Source organism: Sus scrofa, chromosome X (genome assembly GCF_054392235.1).
Source record: "Sus scrofa isolate SSC_HxYL_T2T_F1_AM1 chromosome X, Sscrofa_HxYL_maternal_Yorkshire_Landrace_v2.0, whole genome shotgun sequence".
Classification (NCBI taxonomy): domain Eukaryota; kingdom Metazoa; phylum Chordata; class Mammalia; order Artiodactyla; family Suidae; genus Sus; species Sus scrofa.
Genome location: NC_139401.1, coordinates 122,517,791 through 122,530,230, shown reverse-complemented (window position 1 = coordinate 122,530,230; position 12,440 = coordinate 122,517,791). Strand labels below are relative to the sequence as shown.

The window sequence follows — 12,440 nt, the reverse complement described above, 5'->3', positions numbered from 1 at the left end:
CCAGGGAACAGATCAGAGATTCCTGCAGCTGTGATTTCGATTCTTTTTTTTTTTTTTTTTTTAATCCGGAGATAGCTTTCCTAAAGGAGAATAGCTTCTTTGGAGACCTTTCTGTGTTGCAGGTTCTTTCATAAGCTCTACTTGGCCACTAATTTGCTTTTGTAGCGAGGTGACTTGAAAACATCACGAAAATAAGCCATTGAGCATGTGGATGGGCAAACTGTTAAGCATTAATAAATTGACATTCTGGAAAAAAACCAGAGCCAGAAAATTCTTTATGGCTTACTAATGCGAAATCTTGTCATAAGAAGCGCTGGGCAAAAAGAACTGAAAAGCAGAGATCAAAAACTGACCTACTTCTTATTATTTTGCCTGTTCTGACCTCATACAAACGCCACCATATGCATATGTCTCCAAAATGGAACAATACTGAAACCCAAGGCAGGACCTCTCAAAGCACAGATTGAGGCTACAACACAACGCCAGTCATCAGCATCGTGATTAGTTGCATTTTTAGAGATATTGGCTAGTCTGGTTGTCTGTTGTTCCAAAAATGCATAACACCTGATTTATCCAGTCATATCGACCCTGTGTCAAAGTGGCAGGACCTCCTGAAGGGCGCACAGAGAAATGAAATGTTTACATGCATATCTATATCTCTATACAGTATTTTATATGTAAGCAAGTTACAAAGCATTACCCTAACACAGGATTTTTCTTTTTCAGTCCCACTAAGGATTATTGATTCCTTCGAGAAGTCATATGATGCAATGATTAGTAACCAAACAATTACTATTTTGCATCTTTACCATCCAGCCAAAATGTCCTCTATAATACATGTGGCGAGACCCTCAACAAACAGAAAGCAGTAGTAACTTTCCTTCCCTGCCTTTAAGTGGACCTTTCTGTACGTGCAAATCACGATGCTGTTGAGCATAAAAAGACATGAAATTCAAAAATCCCATTTTATTTCAAATAAACAAGTCATTAAAATGTCTCCGTTTTGCCATATTTTAAAATAAATGTACAGCTATCGTCCTGCACTACACATAACAATTTATTGCACCTGAATATTTACTTCAGTTGAATAAAATCCATATGTTTTCAAATAAACCTGAAAGACATTTGTTGTTTTAATCTAATTCTCCCAGTTAAACAATATACTAATTAGTCACATATTTCATCAAAGTTATGGAGATGTGATAGCAGCCTGTAAATCGCCTTGCATTGCCTGATATATGATTCCATAAATTATCACAAAGCATAAAATGAGCAAGACCAAAGGCTGGGTAAAAATTAAACTATAAAACATGATTTCAACTAAATGTATCATTTTCTCTTTTTTTAAGAAGCTATGACTGGACAGCTAAAAATAAAAAGAAGAAACTGTCTATGAAAAGACAGCCCATTCTGTTTAGATTGCAGCCATCTTTAGAAGCGGTAGAGACATATAGAGAAAACAGGATCGTGCAGCCACTGATTTCCATTTTTAAGAGGAATTATTAGCTAACCAACCAGTTCAGATTTGATTACATATAAAAGGTCTCTATTTCACGTGGGGGAGGGAAGCGGAGACCGGATCAGGGTGAGGAGGAAAACAACAGAAATACAGAAATAGCGCGCGTACTCAATCCCTAACAAAATTAGAAATCGAATTGGTGTTTACTCTTTAAGTGACATTAAAGCAGAAGAGGCACATCTAGTTGTGTTGCATGTATTTACAACCTCATTAAGAATAGTTTTGTCTCTCCCTCTTTTCCTCCACTAAATCCGCTTTACTGGAATCACGAAAATGACACAGGATTAACCAAAATGTATACTTTGAAAATCTCTCCAGAAAACGCTTCCTAGTCGCTTGATGTATTCCTTTTGGATTCTGGAAGCTATGGTACTCAATCTCTAAATTAGCTACTATTTGCCATACCCCCCAAGTCCCCACTTTCTGCATCCTTCTCTCAGAAAAGCCAATACAGAAGGCTGCCTATTTTCCACCTAGACACACGTGCATCAAAACAAATACTCTCATATTTACTAAGTGTCTTAGACAACAAAGAGGAGACACACTTCTGTTGTAAAGACAGAATACAGCAAATTTCAGTGAAAAACACCATGAGCATTAATATCGATAGAATCATAAGGAGCTATATATGTGGTTTTCTTTATACTGTTTTTCATCAAATAAAATACGTTCCTGGTTTGCATGTATACCCTCAAACCGCCAAGAAATCACCCCAGAGCAATAGAAAATTCCACTCAGATGTTAAAACTGTCTTACCGAAAATCCTGAAACCACCTAACGGACTTTTTAGAATAGCACGTTATTAAAATCGTGTACATATTAATTATACTAAAAATCTCTCCAAACTTCACTTAATTTCAGCTATAGCCTCCGAAAACATGATAACTTCTTTAATACCCTGGTGCCCCCTTTTGGCGTAGCTAGATCAAGGCATTTGTTTTCCAATTAAAATAAATCATATACCCTGTATTCATTCACAAGACTGTAGTGTTTAACTTGGGAAATGTCGATTCGCGCTGCAGATGGCTCATGGTTATTAGCGCTTTTGTCCTGCCTTTACTATTACCAGTTATTGATCTAAAACATGTGCAAACAAACAAAGCTCACTCTTTGAGTGGGAAAGGAAACGCGTCCTCTCCCCTAGACAATTGGCACAGCACCGCTCAGATGCCTCGAGTTCTCGTCCCAGTCTTCACGGTAAATAGTGACCCGTTACCTTTGCTACAGGACATTCAATGGCTCGCTGACGGCTGCATTCAGAAGATATGTTTTTGTCTTCGATACATTTATGCTGTATGTCTGTCTATCATCCTGAGGAAAGAAAGGCGGCGGGTGAGCGTGTATAGATCCCAACATCTACTGACAAACAGCAAAGCCAAGCATGGAGACACAGTCCAGTAAACAAGCTTTGTCAAAGGGGGAAATAAGAGTTAGCTAAAATGCTAAGAGTTTGACCAAAATTTAAGAAAAGGAAAAAAAAATTAAATAACCTTACGACGTCTCATATGTTAGAGCGGGTAATTATGCCTCAGAAATAAGTTCTTTCCACGTTCAACAGCACTGTGTGAAGAAGACGAGCTGATTTCCAGCAGGGATATTGAATCCTTCCATCTGAAGGACCAATCAAGTGTGAAGTACAGTATAGTTTTAGATTCAATTGAAAGGAAAAAGCTTGACTACTAGTTCAGAGCATGACAACTTTCATGGATTAGTTCAGACCCTATTCTCCTCCCTGAAAGGGTGTCACAGCATGCAGACAGTTTTCAATGCACCAAACTTTAATAGCTGAGTGGGGGAGCCGAGGCTTCCCTTTGGTCTCTATAGAAACAGTATAGCCAAAATTTGAGGCAAAATTAAGGGCTTTGGTCTGAGGTGCGGCATCTCCCCTCAGAGGTTCCTTTTCACAAACAGAGTTTGGCCCTCCTCAAATGTGTGCTCTTGGGGGGCTACTGTAAAAGGGAAGAGGCCAAACCTACTTCATTATTTTCCCCTCTGAACTGCACGCAGGCGGCCACGTCAATGAAACGGCAGCCGGCCAGCTGTGGAATCGTCTCTCAGGAGAGACGTCCCTCTGCAGCGGCGGAGGCTGCGGCGCGTTCGTGGACCGAAAGCACTTCCTGTGCATCCCTGCGACCACTCCCTGCCGCCCGCAGGCGCAGGCGGGAGCCGCCCTGCCCTCGGCCCTCGCCGCTCCCACAGCAGCGCCCCGGCTGCCTCCCCCACTGCTTCCGCCGCCTCCACTGCCCCCCCCCGCTGTCTCCCCGCCCCCCCCACTGGTCCCCCCCCCGCGCTGTCTTCCCCGCCCCCCCAACTGGTTCCCCCCCCCGCTGTCTCCCCCGCCCCCCCACTGGTTCCCCCCCCCCCCGCTGTCTCCCCCGCCCCCCCGACTGGTTTCCCCCCCCCCCGCCGCTGTCTCCCCCGCGCCCCCCCCTCCCCGGCTGCCCCCCCGGGTCCCGACAGCAGCCCTGGAGGGGGGTCAGAGGTGGCACAAACGAGACACTTTATTAAAAATCTACCACGCTCCGAGGTCCTTTATCAGAATTCCCAGGCCAAAAGGCACCGAGGCCCTAAACCCGGAGGCCTTTCTTCCGGGGGAACAGTCTGACTTCCCGCTCCCGTCAGCTGTGTCTGGACCTACCCAACAGTGCTTTGGTTCTTTCCTGTCTTCCTCCTTACAACTTCCTTTCCAGGTTCAGGACCCCTTTGCTGATAAGAAAATGCAGACGGACTGTCTGCCTCAGAAAGGGGGCTCCGAACCTGGGCTGAAGAAGACCTAGGATTCGCTCCCCTGGACGCTTCAAACCACCGCCGCAGGATGGGGTCTGGGGAAGGCTCTCAGCCCTCTGCGGGGCTGATGGCTGTACATGTTGAGGAGAAAATCTCTAAAGAACACGAATGTCAGCAATGGCTTTCTTCAGAAAATCCTATTAGCCATATGACAGAAGAACCAGCTGGAAAATCTACCAAGCTGTCGATGGACCCAAATCCATGGTTAGGGTCCCCTTGTCTCAAACTTCACAATCACATTCAAATGATGCCAACACTACTACCAACTGTTGTCGATCATCTGGAATTCGAGAACCCTCAGGAAGGTGCTCGAAAGTATGCTGATGGTGAAAAAGCTACCCGTTGGCATCCAGCATCAAACAACGTGGCCAAAAGGGACAGAATTAGTCCAAGTGCAAGTTGAATATTCAGGCTGCCACCCAAAAGGAGAGTGACACTATTAACAGCTGAAGATTTTATAGCCCATGTATTTATAGCATAGAGAGACAGATACAGTCATTTTCGCACTTGAAAGCCAAGAGGCACTGGAGGAAGAACAGACAGGAGAAACAGAGTCGTTAACAGCAGAAACCAGAAGCAAGGATGGACGGAGCGGCCACGCAGGCATAACGGCACCAGGGGCGGCAACAGTAGATCCCAAGTAAGAAGCAGTGACAAGAAAGTTTCCGGGAATGGAGAAGAGAGCGTATTTGCCACATACAGAGCTGAGTGACCAACTCATTCCTGCGCCCCTGCATCCCATCCATTTACGGTTACATCTGTGGAGACCATATTTTTAAAAGCACAGGCACAGATAGTACTTTGTAGAAATATTTTCATCAACATCCATTTACAATTTTAAAATCAGTGTACAAATCTCTGAGTACCTAGAACACTTACCAACACTGACAGGCTCATTCCTCTGAAGGTGCTATATAGCTGAGCTATTCCTGGAGTATTCGTGATTTTTATTGATTGAAAATTATTCCTAAATGGCTGAGCATTGAGCCACGTGCACAGTAGGCACTCCATAACTATTTGTTGAGTGAGTGAATAAATCATGAAAAAGTCAAGAGGAAAATAACCAAGAACGGTTTCCTTTGGTCAGATTCTTTAAATAATTCATTCTTGTACTCATGCATTCGACCAGCATTTATTGACTGGGTAACACACAGAGTGGTTGTGTGTGTGGGTATGTGTGTTGCAGGGTGCTGGAGTTGACAAAAGTCAACACGATGCACAGAAAAACCCTGCCAGAACCCATCGATTTAATATCCAATTGTTAGATCCATCAGACTAATGAAAATACAAATATCCAAGAAACACTTGAAAAAATAAATCACTTTCACTAAAAACCATCAAGGCAATGAGACATATTGATAATTACTTGTGGTCCAGTTGGTATAGGAAGATGAACAGCTTTTCAGGAGGGAAGTTTGTCAAGTTTAAAAGCACATATTAACTCTCAGGCTCAGGAATTCCATTTCTAGGAATATGTCCCAGGGTAATAATTAAAGACGTGCACAAGATTAAACTACAAGGATTTCATTGCAATATTATTCATATTAATAAAGTATGAGACAACCTGAATCAGAGGCTTGAATGCTTTATGCTACAGTCGTACAATGAGATTAATTAAACAGCTATTAGAAGCCACTTTTGAGAAGAATATTAACATGGAAAGACATTCACAAAACACTAAGTGAAAAGTTTCAAAAAGATATTCATTGATTTTGATTATCAAAGTGATTCATATTTATCATAATTCAAACAAAATTGAAGAGAGTTGAAAGTACAAGTCTACTATGGTACCAGAAATAGGCACTGTTAGCAGTTTGGTGTACATGCTTCTGGACTTATTTCTTTTGTGTAAATAAATGAAAGCCATTAAGTTGTACTAACAGAATTCATGGAACTAACAGAAGTCACAGAATTAAAATATTCACTCTTTATTTCAAATTCATATTTAACTAGGCATCCTGCATTTTTATTTGCCATATCTGGCAACACTGGTTCAGAGACAAAGCAAGGAGATGAAAGAGATAAGGGATGGAGTTCCCTTGTGGCACAGTGGGTTAAGTCCCCAGCATTGCCAATGCAGCAATGCAGAGTCTCTGCTGTGATGCAGGTTCAGTCCCGGGACCAGGTGCAGCAACAACAACAGCAACGAAAGGGTGAGGGAGACAGGGAGGGTCCTTGCTGACTGGTACTGTTGTAAAGTGGCTTTTCACCAGCAGGTGTTTATTTATTTATTTATTTTATTTTATTTTATTTTCCCACTGTACAGCAAGGGGATCAAGTTCCTTACATGTATACATTACATTTTTTTCCCCACCCTTTGTTCTGTTGCAACATGAGTATCTAGATAAAGTTCTCAATGCTACTCAGCAGGATCTCCTTGTAAATCTATTCTAAGTTGTGTCTGATAAGCCCAAGCTCCCGATCCCTCCCACTCCCTCCCCCTCCCATCAGGCAGCCACAAGTCTCTTCTCCAAGTCCATGATTTTCTTTTCTGTGGAGATGTTCATTTGTGCTGGATATTAGATTCCAGTTATAAGTGATATCATATGGTATTTGTCTTTGTCTTTCTGGCTCATTTCACTCAGGATGAGATTCTCTAGTTCCATCCATGTTGCTGCAAATGGCATGATGTCATTCTTTTGTATGGCTGAGTAGTATTCCATTGTGTATATATACCACACCTTCCGAATCCAATCCTCTGTTGATGGACATCTGGGTTGTTTCCATGTCCTGGCTATTGTGAATAGTGCTGCAATGAACATGTGGGTGCATGTGTCTCTTTTAAGTAGAGTTTTGTCTGGATAGATGCCCAAGAGTGGGACTGCTGGGTCATATGGAAGTTCTATGTATAGATTTCTAAGGTATCTCCAAACTGTTCTTCATAGTAGTTGTACCAGTTTACATTCCCACCAACAGTGCAGGAGGGTTCCCTTTTCTCCACAGCCCCTCCAGCACTTGTTATTTGTGGACTTATGAATGATGGCCATTCTGACTGGTGTGAGGTGGTATCTCATGGTTGTTTTGATTTGCATTTCTCTTATGATCTGCGATGTTGAGCATTTTTTCATGTGTTTGCTGGCCATCTGTATATCTTCTTTGGAGATATGTCTATTCAGGTCTTTTGCCCATTTTTCCATTGATTGATTGGCTTTTTTGCCGTTGGGTTGCTTATATATTCTAGAGATTAAGCCCTTGTTGGTTGTCTCATTTGAAACTATTTTCTCCCATTCTGAAAGTTGTCTTTTTGGTTTCTTTTTGGTTTCCTCTGCTGTGCAAAAGCTTGTCAGTTTGATGAGGTCCCATGGGTTTATTTTTGCTCTTATTTCTATTGCTTTGGGAGACTGACCTGAGAAAATATTCATGATGTTGATGTCAGAGAGTGTTTTGCCTATGTTTTCTTCTAGGAGTTTGATGGTGTCCTGTCGTATATTTAAGTCTTTCAGCCATTTGGAGTTTATTTTTGTGCATGGTGTGAGGGTGTGTTCTAGTTTCATTGCTTTGCATGCAGCTGTCCAGGTTTCCCAGCAATGCTTGCTGAATAGACTTTCCTTTTCCCATTTTATGTTCTTGCCTCCCTTGTCAAAGATTAATTGACCATAGGTGTCAGGGTTTATTTCCGGATTCTTTATTCTGTTCCATTGGTCTGTCTGTTTTGATACCAGTACCACACTGTTTTGATGACTGTGGCTTTGTAATATTTCTTGAAGTCACCAGCAGGTGTTTAAAAGTGACTCTTTCCCGGATGCTTCTGGGACTTGGCGGATGCTGTGAGACCCTGCAGTGCAGAGGACCACTGGCCTGCAGAGCTGTCTGCATGTGTGGCCCTCATCTGATCCCAGGGCACCCTCGCCCAGGCCATGCTCTCCCACACAGCAGTAGTCCACTCTGGCTCCTACTGCTGGCCCTGGCCAGCCTCTTACATTTTCCGGCGAGAGTCAGACACCATGTCATCTCCTGACCTGATGAAGAGGGCGAAGCCCCCTGCCTCCCTCCTTGGGGAGGGAGCTCCCAGCACGGCCCTCTTGGAGGACACATCTTCCTTACCATCCTCCCCCCGTCTCCACCAACCAGATCTTTTCAATAGCCTGGGCGTGGGGAAGGGTTTAAGAGGCCTGAAGTCAGTCATTGGTTCTCTACTCTGAAATCCAAACAAGAAAGCCTGTCTCGCGCATCACCTGGATATCTACTGTATCTTGGTGCCTGGGTCAAAACGTCTAACTTAATATCCTGTTCTACCAACACTCTTTTTATGGTTCCTCTAGTCACCTCTCTGACATGCTCCACAACGGAACCTTCCTGACTGTGCTCGCGCGCTGCCCTACCAACGCCATCAGTATTTATGCGACGTTGTTTGGCAAACCCGGCGCTTCTCGAAGTGTGCTCTCTGGAGCAGCAGAATCAGTGCCGTCTGGAAGCGCACTGGACATGCAAATTCTCAGCTCACCTCAGACCCACTCTGTCAGAGCCCCTGGGGGGTGGGCCCAGCACTCAGGGTTTTTTTCACACGTCCGCGGGGGCATTCAGATGCACGCGGGAACTTGAGAACCAAGGCTGCAGCCGACGCTCCCTCCCCTCCTTTCCACAGAAGGACTTTCAAGCCTTCATCCTCTTCCTACCCCGCGTCATCCAGCCGCCTGAGCCCGCCCGCCCAGCACACGCGCTCACGTTCACAGGAAAAAAATCAAATGCTTCAGACAGAAATTCCCTAAACTTCCTGCCACCAAATCAACCAACCTACCTGTAGTTCTGCCCATCCCCTCCAAACAAAACGGAAGATGATAACCCCTTTCCGAGGCTAGTCCTGCCACCCACGCGCTGAGTCCCGGCCTCTCTAGCTTCTCAGGAAGCTTGCTTTAATGCTTATTTACTCTCCACCTGAACTGACAACCTCTTTAGGGTTTAAAGACCCCCGTCTTAAAAATCTCCCCATCCAAGCCTCCTTTTTCAGTAATTATACCAGATCTGGTTTCCATTTCACAGACTTCTTGAAGAAGCTGTCTAATCTTGTTGCCTCCATCTCCTCAGCTCCACTGGCTTCTCACTTTGACCTTTGCTCCCAACAACTCTGTTGAAAGTTCCCGTCGTGGCTCAGCGGAAACAAATCTGACTAGTATCCATGAGGACGCAGGCTCCGTCCCTGGCCTCGCTCAGTGGGTAAAGGATCTGGCATTGCTGCGAGCTGTGGTGTAGGTCGCAGATGCGGCTTGGATTCGGCATTGCGATGGCTGTGGCGTAGGCCAGCGGCTACAGCTCTGATTCGCCCCCTAGCCTGAGAACTTCCACATGCTGTGGGTGTGGCCCTAAAAAGACACACACACACACACACACACACACTCTGACCTGGAGTTCCCACTGTAGTGCAACGGCATCAGCAGTGCCTCTGTAGCGCCAGGACGCTAGTTGGATCCCTGGCCCAGCACAGTGGGTTAAAGAATCCTACGTTGTGACTAAGGACTGAATTCTTAATTTAGTTTTAAGTAGCCACTTACAGCCAGTGGCTACCATATTGGTCAAGGCAGGTCTAGACTGTAGGTCACTTCCTTCTCCTTGAAACACTTCTTGTCTTTGGAAAGCTGTCAACTCTCTGAACTTCTGTAGGATTCCTTTCCAACCTCCTTTATTGGCTGCTGCTTTGCTATCGGAGCCTCCGGGGTTCTACTGCAGCTGCCTTGATCTTTGTGCTTTATAATCTCTCTAGGCTTCAGTGGGCACCTCTATGGAGATAATTCAAAAATTTGTATACCCAGGGAGAGTTCGTGCCTTGGGTTTCGTGTGTGTGTTATACGTGTTAATAAAGAGGAATGGAATTACATTTAAACAAAAGTATAGTTAATAATACTGCATTATGTATTTGAAATTTGCCGAAAGAGTAGTGCTTAGGTGTTCTTACCGCATTAAAAAAAAGGGGGGGGACGTGAGAGATGCGTTAACTAACTCAATTGTGGTATTCATTTTACAACATGTACGTGTATCAAAACATCATGTCATATACCTTAAATATGCGCAACTTTTACTTGTCAATTTACCTCAATAAAGCTGGGAAAAATAAAACCACAGAGATGCACGTGCACGCGCGCGCGCACACACACACACACAAGGTCTGGACAAGTTAGTCTTCCTGATACTACCTTTCCAGAAAAGGAATTTGGGAAAGTATATCAATTTCGATGCTCACTAATAAATTGTGAGACAGTGAACCAAACTGCACCCTCAGAAGCGATTCAATTCTGAAACAGCTCGGGTTTGCTGGCTCACACCAGCTCACTTCCTGACATGTCAAGACCAAGAAGCAGAGAACACCCACCCTGAGTAGTTAGCCCTGACCCCTTGACACTTTTGTCTGACTCCCCTTTCCTTCCTAAGCCAGCTTTTTGTTTGGTTTTGTTTGAGCCTCCAACACCTTATTTTGAAAAAAACTTTCAAACTTACAGAAGAACGCCAAGTATAGTGTAGGGAGCTTTTTCACTTCGTGCAGATCCACTAATGGTTAACATTTTGTCACAGTTGACATCCCACCCCTTTCTCTGTCTCTCTTTGTACACATGCACACACGTGTGCATGCACACACACACACACATACACATATTGTTATTATTGTTGTTTCTGCCAGGCTATTTAGGAGTTAGTTGCCAATATCCCTGAAATTGTCTCCCGAGATATTTCCCTGTAAATCTCCTGGGAACAGGTACATTCTCTTGGATAAATATAGCTAAATTATCTGGTATGGGAAGTTTAGCATTGATACAATATTGTTATCTAGTTTGAAGACAGCCCATATTCAAATTTTATCAATGATATTCTTCATAGCAATTTTCTTTCAATCCAGGATCACATACGGTGTTTAGTTCACACGCCTCTCCTAAGCCAGCTACCCTGACCATTTCGGCTCAGCTCCCCTCTCAGACCTCTATTTCAGGAATGATACGACCATCTTTCCCAGCCTCGCCTGAGACAATTCAGGCTGGTTATGACAACACTAGAAACCATTCCATTCTGTAGAGAGGGTCTGAGAAAAAGAGCCACTCTACTATAATATTCTATAATATTTTGTGCTGCTATCAGAGGGATGGTGCTAGTGATGGGTTTGCCTAAAAGGGGGCACTGCCGACAGTGACCCTGAGGTTCACCTATGATACCCAGGAGTAGGAAGCCAACCCTCCAGCTGAATCCCACTCCTAGGTGAGCTGGGCCACCTTATCCACACTCACCTTAAATTCGACGGAAGTTTCAAATTGCAGTCAACAAAATCCTTCCCCCAGACAGACGGAGCACGCTGATGGAGAATGAGCATTATTAGCGAGTTGAAAATGCCTTCAGAAAGCAGTCGTCTAGGATGGAGTGACCACGACCCTGTAGTTTGTGTAGCAGATGACGCCCAATGGTCACTATATAGAAGAGAAAAAGAACCCTTAAATTCACCCTCATGGTCCCAGAAAAATCACTTTCCTGGAGAAGCCATAGCAAATAGAACATGTCCTGGACAGTGTGTGCTTAATAAAGACTGATACAACTTTACAAAAAAAAAATTTTATACACACACACACACACACACACACACACACACACCAAGACCTCTCCAGTGTCATGTGTAACTGTGGAGTTAACATTCCTTTACAGCCATCTTCAACTTAACAACCCCAAAGAAAACGCCTGAATTTCATTTGCCCTCCCCCCACCAAAGCCTATTCCTTCTCCAATTTTCTCATCTTAATACGTAGAACTCCCATCCACCCACTTACTAAAGCCAGAAGGCTGGAAGAACTTCCACTCCAATGGCTTTACTTGCCATCACTATGCTGATCTTTGTCAAATCCCAAACTCTAATTGTGGAAAGTCAAAATAAAATTAGTCACGTTACCTTAACGGTATATTGTTGGGCAGTGGAAGTGCTAGGTCATGGGGCAATTTCATGTGTAAGTGTCCGGGGAACTGCCAAACAGTCTCCCACATCATTTGCATTCCCACCGGCAATGGCTACTGACTTTGAGCATCTTTTCAGGTATTTACTGGCCATTTGTACATCTTGGGTGGAGCATCTGGTCAAATTGTCCATTTTTAAATTCTTTTATTTGTGAATAATTTTAGATTGACAGAAACTTAATATAGTACAGAGAGTTTATATGTATTCTTTCTT

General features: G+C 43.9%; 1 protein-coding gene across 16 annotated transcripts in view; it reads right to left on the bottom strand.

Moving 5' to 3' along the window:
• Nucleotides 1-12,440, bottom strand: part of LOC110257774 (uncharacterized) — a 431,217-nt gene that overhangs the window by 230,333 nt on the left and 188,444 nt on the right. For 5 of the 16 annotated variants that reach the window (XR_014834725.1, XR_014834722.1, XR_014834723.1 and 2 more), the window contains 2 exons: nucleotides 11,515-11,691; nucleotides 952-2,830 (listed from right to left, as the gene is read on the bottom strand). Coding sequence is in view for 1 of the 16 variants with exons in the window: in XM_085006753.1 (XP_084862879.1) it covers nucleotides 11,515-11,691 (177 nt within the window). In the remaining 15 variants the exon portion in view is untranslated. Of the gene's footprint in view, nucleotides 1-951; nucleotides 2,831-3,009; nucleotides 3,086-3,495; nucleotides 3,766-4,157; nucleotides 4,208-11,514; nucleotides 11,783-12,440 lie in introns of those variants that run through there. The other 11 variants (XR_014834738.1, XR_014834733.1, XM_085006753.1 and 8 more) reach the window with 8 other exon arrangements.